This window comes from Haliaeetus albicilla, chromosome 3, assembly GCF_947461875.1.
Source record: "Haliaeetus albicilla chromosome 3, bHalAlb1.1, whole genome shotgun sequence".
NCBI classification, from domain to species: domain Eukaryota; kingdom Metazoa; phylum Chordata; class Aves; order Accipitriformes; family Accipitridae; genus Haliaeetus; species Haliaeetus albicilla.
Genome location: NC_091485.1, coordinates 8,804,950 through 8,828,103, shown reverse-complemented (window position 1 = coordinate 8,828,103; position 23,154 = coordinate 8,804,950). Strand labels below are relative to the sequence as shown.

Genomic DNA, 23,154 nt, shown 5'->3' with positions numbered 1-23,154 from the left:
ACTATTAGTGATTCTTCTTCACTCTGTTTAATTGCCTTGAATACACGTTGAAAGGGAACGGGGATAAGATGAACCCGGTAGAATTTGACCTCGAAATATTCCCCCTACAGCACAGCAACTACCCAGTATTATACCTTCATGCCTTTATGACCCACTGTGAGATGCACAGAATATTATCGGCACTTTTTAACCAAAATACCAAAGGTTCAAACAGATTCCACACCACAGCCTGGAGATCAAAGCCGCACGTGCAGCCTCCAGCCCGTGCTCAGACTGTCTCAACAAAGTAAGGGCTGCTGGCACACAGAGATTACTCACGGGGAAGCTTTTCATTTGAAAAGCTAAAGAATGGGTGTCTGCATCTGTCCTACTAAGAACATGTGCTCAGAAAAGAGTTTGCAGGTTGTGTCACCTAGCATACCTCAGTGAAGGTCCTTAAGGATGACTTAAGTGTTTGCAGACTAAAACACCTTGCTCTTTCCACAGGTACAAAACACTCCATTAAAAAAATCATTAATTTTGTTACACTGAGAGATAATTAAATCAGCCCGCAGTAGAAGGCAGCCAACTGAGAACAGAATCTCCCTTTCTGTTGTTGATCATAAGTAAATCAAAATTTGTCAAGATGGGGGAGGAAAAGTCCCCTCTGTTTAGGTATGGTACAGAAAATAAGGCAAGTCACCTTCAGACTGGGACTCTCAACTTCTGATAGTCTTCCCTATTTGACATTGTTGGATTGGCCATCAGTGACCTGAATTAACCAATTAAGTCAAAAAGACAGTTATCATTATCAACAGCATACAGCAAGGAGAGTAGAAACTAAAGCTGCCTTGCAAAAATTTATTTCCTTTTTTCCCCTCTCGTCACCACTATCATGTTGCCTGAGTAGCAAATGCAACATGGTAATTTCCAGCACATTTGTACTCTTTGCCTCTTATTTCATTGTTTGTTTTTGGAGACTTTTTATTGTAGAGTATGGGGAAGAGGCAGAAAAGAAAAATTCCCCCAAACTGATGAAAAGCAGTCACCCAGAAACTGGGAATTCAGGGCTAAAAGGCTTTCAGAAAACTTTTGCAGGCAGCCAGCCTCATACTGTATTTGCGAAGGAAAGCAATTTTTCAGTTGTTATAGTCTGTCATTCTTCTTTTCTTCCCGATTCCTCCCAGTACTATCAGTATCATCCTGCATTTCTCTTGCACAGAAGACAGTCATCACTTTGCTCCACCACAGGACACCTGTGTAAATCAAATCAAATGTTCCTGCTAGGGTTAAGAGCTCTCTTTTCCTGACTGCCTGCACAGGGACAAAGCGATGGAGTCAGACATCCAAATGCAAAACCTCTATTCGATAACACAATGTCAGGTCAGTTTTTGCCTGCATGCTGCTTTCTCTCTTCCTGACTGCATCATTTTGTGATCGTGATGACAAATTCATATAACTATTTATGTGAGTTTGCTGCAATTCCTTGAGGTGAAGTTTCAAGTTTTGAGGGAGGACAGTCTTGTATTTTATCAGGCTGAACATTGTTGCTCTACTTCCGAGAACTACAGATTTCTATCTATTCCTTTTATTCAAGTTATGCTTTTAATCAAAGATGCTCACGACAGTGGATCCTGAGGAGTGGAAGGATTTGTACTCCATTTCCCCACTATCTTATACGTGCTACCTCTGCTGATTTGCAGATACACATATTGCTGTCACCGTATGACATGACACTTTTACAAACTGTATTTAGACTGTTTCCATTGCTGCTATGCCACTCACTAAGCCTTGCCACGCTTCCCAGCCATGCTGTCATTTGCGTTCTTTCATCATTCAGTCAATCAACATACAAAAACCTGACACGAAGTGGAGTTACACCATGTGAGGATTTATCTAGTGCCTGCAGGATACTAAGCCCAAGCAGCAAAGAATCCCTTGATATACTGATATCGTTAATAATGCTTAAGACAGTCACAGCTGTAGTGGTTAAATACAAAGACATAGATGCTGTCTGGTAGCAATGCTTCATATATTGACAAATTCAGGCATTTAAAAGCAAATAGAAGCTTTCTAATTGCCCTTCCTTATTGACTGAGCAACTTCATTAACAAATTGATTTTCAGACCTTGGTAGGCAGAACTTGACTGCGAATGAAAAGGATTTAGCACAATGAAATCCAATGCCTTAAAACATCCTACATCATCTGGAAGTTCCATGTGACAAATTCAAAAAAAAAAAAAAAAGAAAAAAAAAAGAAAAAAAGAGCTCCAGCCACATACTTCATTATAGGCTGTGGACTAGGACATTTTTAAGAGAGAGCGTTACATGGCAGTTTCAAGCTTTCTGTTGCTTTCTCCATTCTGCCTAGAGATACACTTCTATTTTGTTTCCATAGTGGAATTGATGTTTTTCACATCAGAAAAAATCCTGAAGCATAAGAAAAAAAGATCTGATATGACAAGCATTGCAAACACAGTTAACAAGCTACTTTAATTATTCTCCTAAGATTTTCCCATTTGTACTCTGATCATCAGCACCTTCACAAACTTAAATTATGCCTCATTTGTTCATTCTGCACTAATCTCAGTGAGTATTCCAGGCAGAAAAGAGGAATCTGTAACTGAAACCTCAGGTAATTGTTATATATTATTATTTTGCTATAGAATGTTTTGTTTATTTTAATAAAAGTTATACAAACTTATCTTTGGGCAATATGACTATCGAGTAGGAAGCCAGGGCATTTCCACATCTGAAAAGCAAAACTGGCTGGCTACCTTGCATGAACAGCCATCAATCCAAAGATCATCACTGGACAGACTATTTAAGAAATGAAGAAAATCATGCTGTTATCATCTGCATTTTAAAGATTAGTATTAATAAACTGTGATTCCTCAGCAGAGGGAACCTTTCCACAAACTTGACCTTTGAGAAAGTCAGAAAGAAGAATAGCTGGGAATAAATGTGCTTTGTGAGCCAAATACTGAGATACATACACACTTACTACTTACAATTTATGCACTTCCAATACTTTTAAAGTCAATAGGAATTATTGCATTATGACTGGGTAGAGACCAAGTAAAGACCCCAGTGTACCATAATTTAAGGCCTGACAAGTTGTTTCTTCTAACTTTGGATAAGCCCTAGATTTGCTCACCTACCGTGACTGAACTTCATTTCATTTAGGTTTCTTTTTGAGACACATTACATTAATTTTATTTAATTAACCTACTGAGACACACGACTGCTGCCCCATGCTCAGAAGTGTTTTAAGCACAATGCCAAGCCTTAAAATCTAGTACTATATAGAAGTAACTGTCGTTCTTTACACACAAATTCATTGACCTTCAAAACTGAGATACACTAATTACACAAAATGTTAAGCTTAGAAACTTAGTATTTGATGCTTTTCAAATTAAAAACAAAAGATGCAGAGATACAAGATAGTCAGCATTTGAATATATTCCAATCCATGCCTTACCTGAACCAAATTCCATCCCTTTAGAGATTCAGCAATGATAGAAGTAACTGTTGCACACACACCACCAAAAACCATCAGATGATTAGGTCCATATTTTATTGCATCATAGAAGGCTTTGAGTCCTTTTGCATTGTCGCACTGGGGAAAAAAAAAAGGAAAAAAAAAGAGGCAATATTCAATGTCACAAACAACATAGTCAACTAAGAAATAAACTACTGGGCAGGAAAAAAAAAAAATCAGAGATTGCACCGATGTAAAAATTGTACAATATATAACATTTTAAGACCCAAACGTGAAAAACTGGAGCACTCTGTTCTGGACCCCTAAATGTGCTACAGTAAAAGAATAGGAAAAGCCCTCCCTACATCGCTCAAAACCCCTCACGTCTTCCAAGCCAAAGCTGCAACATCTGAATTTTGGTACCACCATCTGACAAAGAATAAAAAAAAAAAACAACAAAAAATGGTTCACTGACACCTTTTCTACATTCAGAGCTACCATTTCCCAAAGCAAAATTTGGAATGTAACACACCCGGATGTCAGCAGGACTTCCATAGTTGGAGGAAAGTTTGACACTACTCATGGTCTCTGTAAAGAAAGTTCTGTCTCTACTTAAGACTCCTACGTAACCTCTCCTTAAGGTCCAACCTCAGTATTCTGTGCAAAAAATATATAGTAGAGTGCCTGTTATTTAGAAGGACAACATAAAGTCTTCAAAAAATATCAAAAGGAAGTTCTTTAAAAGCACTAAGAATTAATTGTTCTGCTCTCATAGCTCACCCTGCTTTGAGCAGAAGACTGGACTAAATGACCTTCTGAGGTCCCTTCTAACCTGACTTGTTCTGGGCTTCTCTGATAATTAGTTTGATCATTAATGCAGATGTAAAGAATTTTACCATAAACTGAGACTAGGACTGAAACCTAAGAAACAAAGAGTGATGCTAATCAGTATTGCAAAAGCTGTATCAATCCTTGAATAGAGTAGTATCAATCATTCATAATAATCTTATGTAGTCATAGCTTAATTCCTGAGCTTGCAGCAGAGTATTAATAAATTATGTATCTGAAGTTAAGAATTTGATTCCAAACCATACTGGAATTCAGGAGTGCCACCAGGCTATAATGGTAGCTGCCACTGCTTCACCAGCAGCCACTTCTTTATCTCTCTTTTTGCAACAAAATTTTCTGCCCTCTTTTGCCTCCTCTACAAAGTCTTCCTCAAATATAGTCTTTATAAGAACCAGCCTCCAATATTTCATTATGACAATTCAATAAAACAGTTCATTTACTATCAGAATCCAAGTAGTAATTGTATTGCATTCTGTGGATAGAATAAAGATTTTGACTAAGAAGTTTGCAAGCTTATATTAATCTCCTTACTGAATTAATATGCTAAAAGAAAAATTATTCTATTTGCATTCTATCTGCAAGAATAGAATTATTGCTCCCACTTATTCAAACAGATACAGATTTTTACTGCATAGTTTTTTTTTTAAATTGCATAATACAGCACAACATTTTTGTTCTTATTACAGGGAAAAAAAATAAATAAAACAACATTCAGTATGGCAGAGGCTCCCTTGTCAGTTTGATGGATTGGTGCCAAACTCACATTCTGAAGGAATTAAGATTGTGATTACTGGAACAAGCAGCATCCTCCACTCTTACTCCTCCACCCCCTCGTTAAAGACCAGTTTATTCCAAGTGCAACTAGAAGGCTCAGCTACTTCTTTATACTTTTTTTAAGCAGCCAAGGACACTAGAGCTTCAAGTATCTGAACTTAACTGACATTTAGCCAAGCCTTTGCCCTCATCCACCTCACCATTTGAAGGTGCAGCAACAGAAATTGTTGAATTGGTTTTCATACCAATTTAAAACCAGATAATATAATTTTTTTTGCATTATGTCACATGTTTTAAATGTATCACTGATTAACAGTTTAAGAAGAATACATGTCATATATGAAATAAGGAGGATGTTGATAGTGAAATAACAGTCAGAAGCTGTAGCCCATGAAGGGCTATGTACATAAAAAGTTACAGAGAAATAAAATCCTGCATTCTAAACAATAAAGACCTACGGTCTGTTATCTGAAGTAAAATTCATACTAAAATTCACCTTTACATCACAAAACAGTGATGCATTTTTAACTATTATTTGCCTACAAATTGTTTCTCTCTGCAGTAAAGTAACCTTATGCAGTTACGGATCCCGGGAGGTCACTTTGCTGGGAGGTCCAGAATTGCTATTATGATAAGTTTTTTTCTTTCTTATTTATTTGATCCTTTCATGTTTATGAAGATACCTGCATGCCAACAACCCTTTCTCAATCACACAGCGATCCTCTTGGGAAGGTATGCTGAAAACTTTATTCATCTCTCCCAAAGTGAAAGGTTCACACTGCTGAGATATGTTACTGATCAATCCAAAGCACGTACCATAACACGTGGGCTTCTCTTCAGTGTGAATCAGTTAAAAGCCTACCATGTTCTCATCTTCATACTTTCTTCCTAACTAGTCTCAGCTGTCTCTTTTAGGCCACCACATATAATTACAGGACTCAGTCTGCTCCTTCAGCAAAACTGCCAAAACAGTCCAAAGCGTGTCTCAGAGATAAAGAACTTAATACTGTGGCTGGCCACAACTGGACAGAAACGAAAGGAAAAATGAGAAAGATAGGAGAAAGCAGACTTTCACATTTGTTTAACGTCACATTTCTCAACATACACTGTGTATAACATTCTTCCCTGCAAGCAACAGAACGGTCCGTCACAAGCATTAAAAAATAAACATTCAGATAAAAATAATAGCCCTACCAAGCCAGACAGACAAGCGGTTAGAAAAGGTTTCCTCCTGCCTCTAGTCTGAGGAACGTATCCTTAGCGAGCTCCTGGAGCCCTTTTAACAACTTGACTTTTTCAGAGATCCCAGGCGGCCACCATTGCTGCTCATGATCTTCTATTGCCCAGCCCTGCATATATAACCCTAAAAGCGGGCAATATCCTTGAAAGACAACAAGCACAGATACCACTGAAATTCCCACTGTATGAGTTCGTGAATTCTTGTCGCCAGGTGACTACAACTAAGTCCAGGAGCAACGTTATGCAGCAGTCCCATTACAGCACCACAAAAGACTGCCTAAGAGCCAAAATCCACATTAAAAAGCAGAGGCTAGAATGTCCTGGCCACATGTGGATGATGAGAAGCTGACTGGCTTATTAACTGGAGCATGACTAACAGCAACGAAGGGGAAAGAATCCCTCATAAAAAGTCACAAACTTAAAGGATTAAAAATATCACCCCAAGGAGCTAACACGGCTTTTGCTAGCTAGTTTTGCTCTTTCACCTAAATTGTCATCAACGTCTCTATTTTGCTAAGCTGAACTGCAGCCAGCTCACTTTTGACTCCCATATAAACAGCCAGCCATGCTGTGCTGCTGCTGATCTTAACTGCGCATCGAAACACCGAGGGCAGTTGCGATACCTTTCATCGGAGAAACGTGGTTTTACCATAACTGGAATTTCAAATAGATGTGATTTGGTACATGCTACAATTTTCTTCAGAGGAAGAGGCTGAGAACTACTCACCCCAAACACATTAACTGCTGTGCTTAGTCTCAGCCAAAAGCCAGTAATAAGCCACATGTAAATAGCAAACATACATATCAATGAAAAAATTGCATTAAACCTGTCTCTTAACACACTGACTCGATACAGATTATAGGGACACTTCACAAGGAGAAATACCAGCAAATCACCAAGCAAAGGTCTGTGAAGGGTCCTACCTCTCACTGCAACAAAGACAGATTAACATCACAGGTGGCACCTGACAAAGGCACAGTTTCCATTTCCAAGGAAACAGAACCACTTAGTTTAATTAAGAAAAATAGCCAGATGAACTGCTGCATAGGAGAGGAGTCGAATGAGTTTGGGGATTGAAGCGTTAACCTTCCTGAGTCCTCTTCAGAGGGGAGGCTGGCACATAAAAACCTCTCACCCTCCACCGAGAAAAGGATGTGAAGGCGCAGGGAAGAGGCGCTGCTGGAGCCTAAGGGGTGTGCGAGGACCAGAAACCTTTCTGGGGAGCACAGCAGCTGAATACATGAGCGAGACCTTCTCCGCTGTACCCAAAATGCCCTCTGCAGCTCGGAGGAAGGACATCCCACGTGAAGGACACACATCACTGAAGTCAGGAGAACCGACTCATGAGGGTTGCTGGCTGCCAGCGAGAGATGCCGGGGGGTGTACTCAAACCCACAGGGCGAATCCTTAGCGCAGAGAATGGAAATTCGTATGGGTCTGATACATAAAGCTTTGCTGACTCCTGTAACATTGACAGGTTTGAGTAATTACAGGACTAGCAGAAGAGCAGATATTTGTAATTCAACTGAGCTCGTTTGATTCACATAGCAATGAGAACTATTGGGAACTGATGCGCTGGTCAGATGAATGATTATATCTAGATTTCTAGCTGTTGGATAGCTATGCCCAGCTGTTTCTCAGTTAGCTATATTCTGCTTCTCAGCTATATTCTGGCACAATTCTACTTGTTGGAGTAAAAGTAAACCTGAGGAACCATTTTGGTATCTATTGAGCTACTGACTACCGAGGTTAGAGATCCTTTATGATGAGAGGGAAAAACCAACAGCTGTCATCTTCATAATGAAATATCAAACTTTTTCAAGTGATACGAGAGCTTTCAGCAGCACTCTGCACTGAATACCACCGGAAAGAGAAGCAAGTGCTCATAAATATATGATGAGACTTGCTTGAACAGAGACAACAGAGGTACAAAGCCTTATTCCTATCCTCTGCAAAATCTTGCTCAGGAACTAACTCTGCGCTAGACTATGAGCCCAAAAGGATCTAAGAGATGAGGAACACCAAAAATTATTTTCATTTGATTTTCATTCACTACTTTGAAGTCATCAAGCAATACAGACAATTCAGTGAAGAACATATGGGCAACTGGTCTGAGCTACAACAAATGTCAATCAGGTTAACATCCTCTGCCTGGGTTTATGGGCAGGGCATGCTTCTCCTGAGGTATTCTCTCTGTTTTCAATTATCTGCAACTTAGGTACTTTCAAAGCCAGCTTTTTTTTTGTTTGGTTTTTTTTTGGTTTTTTTTTGTTTAACCACTGTAACTGGATTTTCTTTGTGTGAGTTTGTACAACTGCTTTTTGGAACCAGCACTTTGACAACCACAACATCTGGTGACAACGTAATTATCTATTGAAAGAAAAAGTGCTTCCTTTCATTTGTTCCAAACTTCTTCACACCCTGCAAAGTAGGCGTGGAACGTCTTGCCAGGGAATGTTATGAATGTTGCAAGTTCACAAATACATGAAAAGAAATTGGACTAGTTCATAGATCAAAAAACAATTCAGTACTTCCTAATAAAGAGACAGTGATTTTCTCAGGAAACTCCTGAATCACAGATCATTGATGGCTAGGACAGTGTTCTAGGGAAGCAGGAGTAAAAGCTCGCCCTGTCCTGCCAATCATCTGTTTCAGGACAATGCTGAGTACTTGCACCAACTCTGGTCTGAACCGCTGTAACCATTCCTGTGTTCCGCATTTGGAAAACAAAACAAAAGCAACCCACTCCAACAACTATACCAAGCTTCTGTATCTTAAAACTGAAGTTAACTCATCCCAGACTGTGGGCTCTTCTGTATATGATTTCTCTATCATCTTTTAATTTTAACTACTAGCAATCAGATTTCATTTTGGTTTAGGAGTGGACACAGCAGAGGAGGACTTAATCTATTCAGTGAAATATTTCGCAGTAAATTAACCCTCTCACCTTGACACCTCTTGACACACTTTGAGACTTTACCTAGCAACTTGTTTATCTTGATCCTGCCTCCTGTACAGGGGATAGTTCACAGAGTGCTACCACTAAGGTACTGGTGCTTGGCATCCCATTAACAGTTTATATTCTGCCTCAGGTGCTGCCTGCCTCTTAAGTCACTGACTTCACAGCAAGGTAACCATTCACTCTTCCGTCACCTCATTTCCTACAAGACTGTCTAAACACCTAGTGAAGGCTCAGCTTCTTGCTCAACATCTTTTTCTTCTTCTTAGTGCACTATTTGGGAACTGAGTCCACCCAGCAAGATAAACAAAAATTTCCCATGTCCTTATAAGAGAAATAGATATATTTTATCCAGTTTTTCCATTTATCCTTTTTTTTTTTTTCATTTATATGATTTACATTTTCTATCTTGTTACTATTTCTTCAAGTATGTAACATTTACACTGGATGATTCCAATTTAAGAACTCCAATATGAAATTGAGTTAGAGTGTAGCAAATAGATAAATCCTGTGTAATCAAAACTGACTCTGCCTAAGTTTCCACCACGATTAAATATGCAATAATAGCAGAGATCAAACTGACTTCCTCTTTTCACAGTGAACTTGCATTCAGCTTGGAAGCTGAAGTCTTTCCTCAAAGTTGAAGACTTTCCTTGATCTGTAACTGTTAGACATCACCAAGAAACATTTGGTATATTTGCAATATGAAGATCACTCCCTTCCAACAATGCAACTATATTGGGTTTATGTGGCAAGGTTTTGGCATTAGGGGAGCTGCAGGGGTGAATTCTATGAGAAGACACCAGGAGCTGCCCCCATGTCCGACAGAGCCAGCTCCAAAACGGACCCGCTACTGCCCAAAGCTGAGCCCATCAGTGACGCTGGTGGAACCTCTGCGATAACACATTTAAGAAAGGGTAAAAAAAAAAACAAACCAAAAAACCAAACCACTGCACAGCAGCTGTGAAAGAGGAATGAGGAAAAAAATGTGAGCAAGAGAACCCTGCAGACCCCCAGGTCAGTGAAGAAGGAGGGGAGAAGGTCCTCCAGGAGCCGGAGCAGAGATTCCCCTGCAGCCCATGGTGAAGACCACGGTGAGGCAGGCTGTCCCCCTGCAGCCCGAGGAGGTCCATGGTGGAGCAGATCTCCACCTGCAGCCCGGGGAGGACCCCACATGTGAATAATTTTAGATAGGGTCCACTCTATCCTTTTTTCTGGCTGTACCACTGATCAAATCCAGGAGTTGTTCTAGGGCTGCACAGCGATGAAATGCGTAATTTGGGTAACACTGGCCAGGATGGCTGTAAGATGGTGAACATGAATTCACAACTCTAACGTCTCATTCTGAATTGCTAATGGAAAGCTAACATTTGGGCCTTAGAGAGATCCTATTGTGCAGTATGAGCAATTAGTCAGATCCCACAGTATAAGTTATTGAGTTCTGCTGGATTATTCTGCAGCTGGACCCATCATCTAACCAGAATCAAATTGGTGTTGATTCAAATATTCCTGGGCCAGAGGGGATTTTTACAACATCCACACTGCATTTCCTCTCCCATAACATACAGTCCATTTTATTTAACTCATTTGCTTCTGCATCAATCCAATTATATTACACAAAACAGTTTTACAGATGTTTTCTAATTAGCAGCATTGATTAAAATGGATGAATGTTCACACACACACAATGTCATCTTGAATTAGAAATTTTTCCAAATATCCTTAAAGCTCCACATGGACATTCACATTCACAGTTTTATAGCATAAATATGTAAAAAGCAAACCTAAGTCTTAGTACTGTATTGTTTTCTCTGACATACCAGTGCTCACTTATCAGATATTTTGGTACATTCAGTATTAACAGGGAGACCAATGTCTTGCTCGCTTCCCTACATAATCTATACTGCTCCATTGCTCTTATGTTTTATGGAAATAAGTGGAATCACGGAAAAGCATAAAAGTCCAGAGGAATAGGGTAGGAAAAAAATAATATCTTCAAAGATGTTTAGAAAACAAATCATGTCCTGTTGTTGAGAATAAGCTGGCTCAGTTTTCTCCAGCTTTTCCAATTTTTACCAAAGAAGTTCAAACATTACAATGATCTCTAACAAAACAAAGAATTAATTTTAATTATTCAAGAAATGAAGAAAATATCCCTGTTCTTTATTTGCATCAAAAGGCTTTTTAAAATTCCCCCAGGAAATCAGTTGTGTTTTTGCATTTAAGTAACCTCAAAAGGTGCTAATTGTTTCAGACACTTGAGTCCCAAGATCATTATCACTTAAATTTATTGTTACAAACTACTTACTATTTTGTTGCCTCTCATTTTGAGAGAAAGACATGCGTTGTAGTAGATTTACAAGGCATTTGCCAGTTGCAGCTCAAGTACAAAATGAAGAGCTAAGGGAGATAATTTTGGCAGGCTCAACAGAGAGTCGCTAATGTCGATTGTTCAACTTTGTACTTGCCTTGTCTTTTTCTTCCCTTCATTCATTACCATTTATTATTACATTATCATAAATAGCCTGTGTTTTCACAGTCACACTCTGTTGGACTATTTCAGTTAGATTTCCTTTTATTCCATTCCCTGTGCTTTTTAGAATATAGGGAAGAAGTCACAAAAGTGAAAGATGTGTCATTTAAATATGGTATTTGGTTTTCTTTTCCAGATCTAGAGTATAAGCACTGCAAAAGATACAACTTTCAGCATGAACAATCAAAAATAATAAATCAAAACTTAATAGAGAAGTACTTAATTCTATGTTTAGTAAAATAAATTTTCTGAAACTGCCTTTAAAAAGTCGAGTTTTACCAACATTCTCCTTTTCTTAAGTCTGCTATTGACTATGTACTTGGTTTTAATAGGAGGATTGGTTTTTTCCCAGGTCATTTTGGGAGAAGGAAATATCACCTAATGCAGGAATGGGTCACCATCTCTGAACTGTTGATTTGCTTCTTTTCAGTACACTGGAAATTTTTGTGTACTGAAAATGTGAAACTCCTTTTAATTGCAGCTGTACTCTTTGTGGCAAATAAAAGGAGGGACTGAAATAAGAGAATACAGAAGGAGAAAATCCGAATTGATAAATAACAATCAGGAAGCTCTGTAGATGGAAGAAAATGGAAGTGTACTAGCACAAAACATCTGAAGTAACAGCAGTATACATCATAGTATGCCTGGCACCCCACTCTTGAGTAATAAACTGCAACTGAAACAGAGATAGGAGTGCAATGATATTTTGAAAAATCACTTGGCCCTCAGCAATCCACAAGAATCAGTTGTGGGAGAATCTGCTATATAAATTCTTTCTTTTCCATGACCTACAAGCTCCTGAAAGAGACTCTACTTTTAAGAGTTTAAAAAAAAAAAAAAAAAAATCTTTCTTGATATTTTATTTTAATTTCACATCAGAAAAGTAAGACATTATTCCGAGTGTGAGAAGATATGGAAAAACAGCTCTTCAGTATCTTTCTGGTTAAGAGTGTCATGTTGAAATAAAGTCTCCCATATGTGCCTCAGTCACAGGGCAACAGGGTACAACCACAGAAGTTTCTAAATAAACATTCACCAGGGATGGCAAGAGGCACAGATGACTCTGAGGCCCTTCAGAATTATTCTTATAGCTTCTGAAGGTTGCTTACCTAGAAAATGTGAGAAGATCTCTTAAGATATCACAAGGATGTCTGTGGCATTCTTGAGAATATATTTGAATTTTAATAAAAGGTCAGAAAGCATCTGGTATTTTTTGAAAATTAGATTAAACTCTTTTCCTTTAGAGGATGATGTTCTTCATGAATAACACTAAGTAGTACAAGTAGCTCCCAGCATGGCTTGTTCTGCAGCAATATTGTTTGAAAATTTTTTTGTTGTTATTATTATTTTAAATTTTAATTCTCCAACAAGAATTTTGGAAATACAGACGCAGGTCAGAAAAACAATACAACTGACAAAGTAAGAATTTAGAAAGGGCGTAATGAATTAAGAATAGCAAAAGTAAATATCTTGACCCAATCAAGAAAATCTGGTGTAATAGTCTTCATCACATGTCTATGATTTTTAATTAAAATCTTTCTGTGATATAAAACAGTTGAACATGTCTATAATGAATAAAACTGGGCTAAGCTAATTTATTTAAGGAGGAATAATGTGTGATCATTTGGATAAGCTACCATTTAAGTCAGCCCATAAAAGCCAAATGAAATTCATGGTATGTTTTAATTTGGCTTAAATTAACCAGACTATAATAATTCGCCATTTTATAGAAGTCTCAGGCTGGAAACAGATAGAGTACATATCTGCACAGGTAAACATCATACATTTTTCTCCCTTAATACCTGGCAAAAGAGACACTAGGCAGAGAACACAATTTTATTTTAACCACTACCCAGATGGCGTGACATTCAGTGTGTGAGCAGGCACAGTACTTGACAGTCAGCAGGTACCAAAGCCCCTCAAAATCGAAGTATTAGTTAGGACCCTTGCTCCTTTTTCCCCCCCAAAGACCAGAGTATCTTTTTCCTCCCTCAGGCTGAAAACCAAATTTTGAATGGTGACTTGGGCTTGCCTTAGTTATGCCTGACAGTGGATTTTTCTAGTAGGTGGAATAAGCCTGCAATGGCTACATTTCTACAGCATTCAAACTTTCTCCTGAGCCCACTGACCACCATATTTCATGCAGCGCCAAATTGTCACAATAAACTCCGTTATTAACGGGAGAACGACAGGGTCCAATCAACTTATTTCTGGTAACATTTTGGAAAAGAGGGACTTTTTAAATAACAACAACAACAACAAAAAATGTAGCAAAGTGATCTGCAGCACCTGAGAGACTGAATGTGCTCCTGGTTCAAACCCACCGTGACAAATGGTGTCACCGTGTGTGACATCATTGTGCCACACCAGTGCGCTACCCATTTCCCACATGCACAAGCAATTCTTGAGTCCAGAACGGGGCAGGAAAGCAGACAGGGCAGAGAGACTCCAAAAACGAACTGGCAGACTAACACGAACCTGAGGCGTCACGGGCTTAGCTGCAACAAGGAGCAGGCTCAAAGTTGAGCCTCAGAGGCAAAGGAAAGAAAAGGAGCAGCCCTGGAAGTACAGGGAGATACTGGAATGGAAATACGGTTTAAAAGGATTCAAACTTCATGAAATCTATGGGCAGGGTTATCGCAGGTATTTCCTCAAGCCTTTTATTTAATAAAACTTGCCCAACTTAATCTGGGGTTTCCCTATTTAAAGGCTCACCTTGATGTAGTTGGGTTTTATATTCCAGGAAACTAATTAGTAGAGATTAGGAACCACTTCAAAAACATGGAATGGTGGATCTGACTCGTCATCATGGTCCTCTCACATTCACACATGGACACTAAATTTCTCTGGCTTTAAAGCTATACAAGCAAGACATTGCTTCCATGCTGCAAATTGCAACCTGGTTAACAAAGAGCAGTTCCTTTGCAAGATCAAGGCAGGCTAGTAGACTACCAAATAAATCCTCAGCATGCACATTCAACAGAATAGTATGGGATTTCTGCAAGCAGAATGACCAATACTCTTCCCCCTTGGAGCACCTACAGAGAATCTTAATTAAGCTTACCAAGAGCAGGGTATTACTCACCTTGATATATCAACCCTTGGGGGTTCCCTCCTTATGCTCCAGAAAAAATAGGACATGTGGAACAAAAGTGAAACAGAGCTGGGCTGTGTGCAGGTGAAATGCCCACAGAGTGCATAGATTAAACCTGCAGTCAGCCCCAGGTCAACCTCCCAGATGTTTAAAAGCAAATAAGATCAGTGCAAATCTGGAAACTGCAAACAATCCATACTAAAAGCTAAGACCTGCTAGCTTGTTCATCTTAGCCTAATTAGGTCACCCTAATTCTCCCTTAGTTACCTAATTTAGTTTGTTAAATGTGGTATATGCTCGTGACACGTTCACAACAAACTCATTTGTTCTTCGACTCCTTGCCTGCTTGCTGAACTGCCCAAGCTGAACTATAAAAGTTATAACCCCCAAAACAGACTGTTTTGTCTCTGTGCACACAGTTTTCCTTCATAATATCACCCCAGCACGAACTCCCTCAGACACGTCTCACTGAACTAGTAATTCCTGCTGGTTGTGTATAACCAGACTCTACAGAAATCTCACTGCCGAAGTTCCAAACCACCAAATCCTCTGTCATTTGTCCAGTTACCTTCACACTGTGGTTCTATTTGGCACCTCACTGATTGCTGCTATTAGTTTGGCACACAATGCTCTGCCAGGCACTGCTACCCCGTAGGCAAAGCTCATATGCATGAGTAGAATTCATGGCTGTGTAAATTGACTTTTTTGACTTGTCTAAACTCTACTAAAAATGGCTTGACTAAACTCTACTAAATCATCATAGTAGAAATTCTCAGACTAGTATAGTACCTGGATAGACAAACAGATCAGTTTTTCCATCTGTCTACAAAGACCTCCCTGCCTTAAAAATCTCCATGATCTTGCCAGACTCACTCAGTCCTAACTTGTCCAGAGATTTAAAAAAAAAAAAAAAAAAAAAAATTACGCAGATAGCAAGCTCCTTGAGACAGCCTGCTTTCTGTTACACTGTGTACTCCAACAGAGCTAAACTGCTTTAAGATTGCACAGGGAACTTAACAGATTCTTGACATCCCTTTCCCAAATAAGTACTGACTGTCACCCAGAATCCTCACAGGTTGAAATGGTATAAAATGCTAATAGGATGACTTTAATCATTTTGTCAAGCATGGCTGACACTACATTGTCAAGTGAAAAAAAGTACTTTGTACAGCTCTGCACCAATTTTATTCCTTACTACGGCATCGTAAAGGTAAAAGAAATGATGTGAATGAGTTAAAATTTTCTTGGTGTTTTTTTTAGGCAACAAACTGAAGGAGAATGTGCAAGTCCTGACCAGGTGAAATATTAAATTGACAACAACCCTGCCCAAGGAAACCATTCTCAAGATGAACAAGTGCTCTGAATACCTTAATAGATTTCAAATGTCATGTTTCAAATATTGATATCTATCAAATAGATGCAACACTCAGAGTGCCTCGAGGGGAGGAAAGAGGTTACCATCATTAAGTCTTCTGGTACAAACAGGTTTTCTGTTGGTCACCTGAAACTGCATAAAAAGTGACAGCTGTGGAAAGCGTTGCGCCTCCCTCCTGCGCCAACATCTGTTTCAAAACCAGTAGCAAGAATGCATACTAGCAAGCCTGTGTTAGGATTTCAGGGTCTTGAGAAAATACAAGAGCAGGCACACTCCAGTGCTGTAGCCCAGATGGCACAGTAGTGCCAAGAAAAACCATTTTCTACTTAGGCTGTGGTCAGAAACCATCACCTGGCTGCTACCCTTCCAGAGCCCAGCAGGAAGAGTTTATGTGAGTGGTTCCCACTTCAGGTGAAGCAGGCTGACAAACTACAGCCGATATTTATAGCTGTTCAAGTAGAAGTCCGCTGACTTCATGCTGAAGCAGATGAGTTCACACCATCTTTTCCGCTTTGGCAAATGAGGACGTGTATGTACGTGTGCGTGTCGGTGCCTGCGCCCAGGGGCAGAGGCAGGAGAAGGACAACGGCGTTGCCGGTTGCCGCAGATCTTCCTGCGGCACTTACGTGATTGCTGTGCTTTGAGGGTGAAACACAAAAAAAGGAGATGCTCTTTTCAAAATACCTCATATCTTGGCTGCAGGAACATGACAGTTTACCAGCAGACTTCTACATACTAATTGTAAAAAAGAAACCCACAGGCAAACAAAAAAAACCCCACCACCCCACGGATCTCTCCAATGAATGGAGCTGGAAGCAGAAGTCAACTTGTTGAGCTAATAAGCACGTGGTGATAAATAACCAGGTGCCAGATCGTGAGACCATGGCACAGCCCCTTCCTCAGGTGCAGTTGAGACTGTATTCCCTCCGAACAGTAAAACCAGTGGAACAAACAGGGATAGATATTCCCACTGCCTTCTACTTACACTGTTAGATGCAAAGAGGACTGAATGAGTACCAGCTTCCAGTGTGCTCAAAATGTAGTTTAAGCTACTATATGAATTGGAAGACAGGAGACTCACTCCCACACCAAAGAAGAGAGACAGGCAAAGATACATATTAATCACAAAATGCATAATATTAACATGGATTTGGTTGGCACATGGTGTGTTAGCAGGCAAACATGTGCCTGAGTTGGGGGGGGAGGGGAAGTGTTGTATGTCTACCCTAACCACAAAAGCTTATTCACTTCTTTAAGCTCAGCTTACCAGAATTTTTCAACAGATATCAGTTCAAAGCAGATATGACAAAACAACTACACCTCCAGATTTCAGAACTCCTCATGCTTTAAAATCACTATAACAAAACTCTACTGAGGGAAAGAAAACAGAAAATTTGTCCACTACTTTCTTCATCGTGTTGTAATCACTTCTGTGAATTTACTTCCCTCAAACTCTGAGCAGTGTGTGTTCAACCATAAACATTAGAAACAAATAAGAACATAATTAATTAGGATTGCAATAGAAAACAAATTTAGAAAAATTAGACTACAGGAGTTATTTGCAGTGTTACTCAGAAATTATTTCTCAGGTTTGCATTTTAACATTCAAATCAACATACAGAAGGCTTTACAGTACTTAAGACTTGGTACATAGACTATTGATAATCACCTTCTGAGTGCTGTGTACTTCTGCTCTATACCACAACACATGGAAAACAGAGATTAGCTCACAGCTAACAAAGTACTAGTTCTTCTTTTGACTAGCTCCTGAGAATTTAAAAAAAGAGACTCTTTAGAGTCTTGTTTTGGTGTTTTTTCAACTTGTTTGTGCATTAACTCCATCAGATGTATTATAAGCAACTTTATACTCATTACCCCCATATTCCTTGCTGAGTAGAAATAATTTGCTTTCTAACGCAATTCTTGGTTTATCGCCATCAGTTAATTTGCACACACACCTTGAAATGTCATTTAACAGTTTAGTCTGGCCTTTTCAAAAGAGATTTAGCAGCATTAGTTCCTGTACTTTCTCGTCTTCGGTAAATATTGGGTAAGTTCTTAATTACAAATTCTTAGGGTCCAGCAAATAGGATGCTATGATTCTAAAGGCCATTTAGTCAAAAGCATGTAAAACTTATATGACTATCTTATGAAAGACCTGTGTAAATTAATCTGATATGAAGTATTAGTGCAGCATAGTGACAATCCTTTTTTTCCCCGCAAGAAATCACATTTCTGTAAGATACCTGCTTTAGAAGTGACACACAGATTGTACTGGATCGTGCAAGAGACTGCAAACATCACTGCTTTCTATTTAGAAATAATAGAAGTGATATTGGCACAGCTTTAGTTTGTTATAAATAATTTAATTGCCTGCCATTTGCAAATAAGCCCCATTTTAAAACCTCACAGAGTTTCTGTAAGCACTTGTATTAACATTACTCACTCTGGGACTTCAAACTTTAAGAAAATTATGACTGAGTAATGTCTTCAAAAAGATATTTCTTCTGCTTAATGAAAAATATTTATTTTGTATGGGATGATTTTGTTTCCTTTTAATATAAACCACGAAAACAGGCATCAAGGACCTGAGTAGAAGATACCTTTTTTCCATCTGAACATCTAGACAGAGTACGCTTCTAATTTAGCTAAAATAATTTCGGGACACGTTTAGCAGAAAAGCAGAAGCATACCTTGTCCAGACCATCTTCAGCCTGACAGTTAAAAAACGCTTCTGAGTGGCAGGACTGAACTACCTCAAGCTGAGAAGAGACACAAACACAAGGCTCTAAATACCAGCTAATGCTCTAAACACAAAGGTCAAAGTCAGCTAACCCTCCTTTTATGCTGAGTCCAACCCCTGCCAGCAAGTGCTTGTCAGACTAACCCTTTTTAGACTCGAATCTAAATGCAGTAACTCCTTGATGCCATTGATCCCTGAAGAAAGAGTTTGGTGATGTTCAAACATAAAACCCTCTTTTGATGCCATTGATTAATTCTATAAGAGGCTAGCAAAGCAGAGATTATTAGCTTGGAATTCAGTAAGTTAGAGTAATGACTCAGGAACTCCTCAGAAAGTATAAAAAGGCAAAAGCTGAATGAGCTAAAGGGAACATCAAGGCAACCCCACAAACTGTGGAGCCAAGTGGAAAAGGACAGAGGCCAAGACTTCACCTTGCCAGATCTCTGAAAGACACAGCTTTCGCCTTCAGGGAAGTTGTCGGAACAGCAAACTGAAGTGCTTTGCTCATAACTCATTTAGCTAAGCTCAGTCAAGTCAAACTGTGGTGTTTGACTCAGTCAAGTCAAACTGGGGGGCTGGGCTGCCCTTCGGTGGGGCCTTGACAAAGGTATGGGTTGACAGCATCCTCCTGAATTTCATCAAGGCAGATCCAAAAAGTCTTGCACGTAGGAGAAAATAGCCCTACGCAACAGTTCAGGCTGGGGACTGACAGGCTAAGTAGCACTCTGAGAATGGGAGGTGGGAGTCTGGTGAACAAGAAGTTGAACATGAGTCAGCAGCGTGCCTACACAGTAGTGAGTGCTAACTGCAGACTGGTCTGCATTGGCAAAAGCATAGCCAGCGGTTTGATGGGACTATTCCCTTCTAGTCATCGTTGTTAAAGCTGCATTTCATGTCTTGGGCTCATTTTTGAGCCTTCAGATACCAAAGAAATACTGATAAACAGAAGAGAATCCAAGGAAAGCCATCAAAATGGATGGTGATGGAGCACATGGTGTATGATGAACAGCTGAAGAAGCAGGGCTCCTTCAGCCTCAGGAAGAGAAGGCTACCAAGGTCTCTAATGGCAGTCTTCTAGTCCCTAACAGGGGGAACGCAGATGGAGCCAGACTCTTCTCACACATGCCCAATGAAAGAACAAGAGGTGACAGTCACGTTGCAGCAAGATAAATTCTGATTAAATTTAAGAGAAAAAAGGGCAAACTGAGTGATCAAGCACTGGAAGGGGTTAACTAGAGAGCCTGGGAAATCTCCATCCTTGGAAATTTTCAAGACTGAACAGGACAAGGTCCTGAGCAACCTGATATATCTTCAAGATTGGCTCTATTTTGAGCAGGATGTTGGACCAGATGACCCCCAGGGGTCCTTTTCAATCAAAACTAATTTGTGATATTTCAATAGCAAGTAGCCACAAGAGCTGAAACAAAGCAAGAAAGGCAAAATCAGCCTCACAACACTATGTCCAGTCACAGCAGCCTCCAATGCAGCACTAATTCTAGCTAACCCAGCAGAAATTCCAGCATTGATGCAACAAGGTCTGCAAAATTTTGAGCAGCACCCATGATGAGCTCTGAAAAAAAATAGGGTCTTCACCCCATTTTGGGGATGAAGCTGTGCAGTTAAAGACTGCAAGGTTTCTAGGCTAAGGCTTGTATCACACCTTTCCACCACCAATACAAATCACTTTGCATTGGGAAAGCTAAAGATGACTTTGGCTACCATTTACTGAAAACGGCAATAAGAACATATACAAAATACTCGAGAAAGAATGGCATTGATAATTTTCACAGAACAACAGCATGGTCTCTGGCTCTCATGTGAGATTTTATTGGAAATATTGGTTTTTGTTTTGTTTTTTTAAATTACGTTTCCACCATGATTCGTTCTGTGCTAGCATAAAGAGCATTATTTACAAATTGCTATGGATAGTTGGACAATTGGTATCATCTGCCGCTTTCTTTGTATTAACATCAGACTGTTTTGCTGCAATTTTTCTAACTAGATGAATTTCAATTTCTCTAGTTAAAAACTTTTTCTTTTTTTTTTAAAACATCATTTAGTCAAACAAGTGATATCTATGTTTTCATTTTTTTATGCACTTCTCTCATGTTCACCCAGCAACTTCAAACAGGCGAGGAAAAATACAATATGACAATATTTAGCCCACAAACACAGGACGTGTCACCTTATTTCCCAGAATAATTCCTTGCAAGTCAGAGTTTGCAAAAGCTCAGTGAAAGCAATGATAGTAATTTTCCTTGTAATCATTTAAATGAAATATTGAAATACTATAATCATTTAAGGTATTTATAACTTAACATAATTACAACTTCCCCTAGAAAACACCAGATTGTCTAGGCTATATTCCTGGAAAGAAGGCATCTGCTAATCTTGGTAAACAGAGCGGAAAAGTGGGATCTGATTTAGAATAAACATTTTTAAGATCCATTCATTGCTTTTCTCAAGACTATTCCTTGAACTGGGAGCAGCCCCAGAAGCTGCCAACATATGCTGCACCCAGTGGAACCCAATCCTTGCTCCCCATCAGTTTACTCCCCAGCTGTAGGGTGCACAGTGTTTCACCCTGGAGTTACCACTGGTCAGGAGACATACAGAAGCCTACAGCTACAAGAGAACAACATTTAAATGTAATTCATGTGTTTTAGCATCAGGATCTTGTCTTTCAGGCAAGTACTATACTCTATATCTAGGAGGTGGGAAAATAGTATTGGGAAGATTTAGTTTGGGGTAGCAAATGGGTGGGAACAGAGAGGTGGAAAAATTAGAAGAGGTAAGGGGACCTGAAACAATCTTGGCACGCAAAAATGGCACTGCCTGAATCTGTGCTAAAATACCCTTCATCTAAATTGTGATTGTGAGCCCTTGTCCTTTAAGGACAGATGTCATTTGAATGACTTCCTTTAGGTAATCAAATAAAAAATTCTTTTGATTTCCTACCATCTGATTAAAATAGGCAGGGAAATAGCAGATGGCAGCTGTGTGTGCAAGAACATACTATCAGGTAGAGTTCCCATCTCTTCCCCCGAGTACTCCATAACCCTAGCACCACTTCTGCCTCGAGACATCCCAAGTATTTTTACTCTGATCCTACTCCTTCACACTCTGTTGAAAATCTTTCCCCATTCATGCCTTCTGCATACTCTTACCCCAGGGCTAGGCTTACTTAGAGCCCCATTAAAAATCATCATAATCATAATCTTTTCCGCTGAAGAGTGACAGAAATAAGTGTCTGTCTCTACAGTTTCTATATGCTTCCCTGTGTATCCTACAATCTCCTGTGTATCCCAGCTCCACTAATACTTGATCCTGAGCTCAGACCCACGTCTAACCCAACGCTCTTTGTACCTTATTAATACTTCTGTCCTGCATTCCCACTGACTATAGCATCCCTCTTCAAAGGGTTCAGCCTGAGACTTCTAACTAAGTACAAAAGGCTGGGCATGCTGCTGCAGCAGATGTACATACAGCAAATATCCTCCGAGAAACCACTTTTGTGATGGACTTTTGCGAACTGATGAAATTGTTTTATAAGATAGCCTTGCCACACTGCTAATTTGGGTTTCTAACAGACATCCAACATTTTTTTTTTACTGAGCATTAAGTATCATTTTCACTTGGGAGAACATCATGTATGTTGCCTCATTATTGTATACTCTGTTATTCAGTGTAGTTTACACAAGGCCTTTTCAGATCTAGCAAACTCAAATGTTGGCATTCAAACAGAAAGGAAGTAGTCCAACACACTGCAGCATCAGTATGGAAAAATGTATTTTTAAGGAAATTTGCATTTGAAATTTTTTTGGTACAAGGAGATGAGAAACAGGACATGCTATCCCTATGCTTTATATAGTACTATCAGCATGATCTTTTCCTTTTTTTTTTTGTTTTACAATAAACACGAATGAGATGTCAGTCCCAAACATTCACTCGACATTAACATACTCTCGAGCTTAACATACCTGTATTGATTTGACTGATAAATTACCCATGCAAGATAATTTAGGAGCTTCAAAATAAGAAGTATGTCACGCTAGATGCCTCCTCTTGCTTCTTCCTGACGTTTGCCCTAGCCCACTGGCCATGAAGAGAGGGGTACGAGCCCTTGC

At 39.4% G+C, this 23,154-nt stretch overlaps 1 protein-coding gene across 2 annotated transcripts in view; it reads right to left on the bottom strand.

Annotated features, from left to right (window-relative positions):
• The window catches only part of GABBR2 (gamma-aminobutyric acid type B receptor subunit 2), a 495,489-nt gene that overhangs the window by 381,261 nt on the left and 91,074 nt on the right, over nt 1-23,154 (bottom strand). For both annotated transcript variants that reach the window (XM_069778774.1, XM_069778775.1), the window contains exon 2: nt 3,461-3,598. In XM_069778774.1, the coding sequence (XP_069634875.1) occupies nt 3,461-3,598 (138 nt within the window). The remainder of the gene's footprint in view (nt 1-3,460; nt 3,599-23,154) is intronic.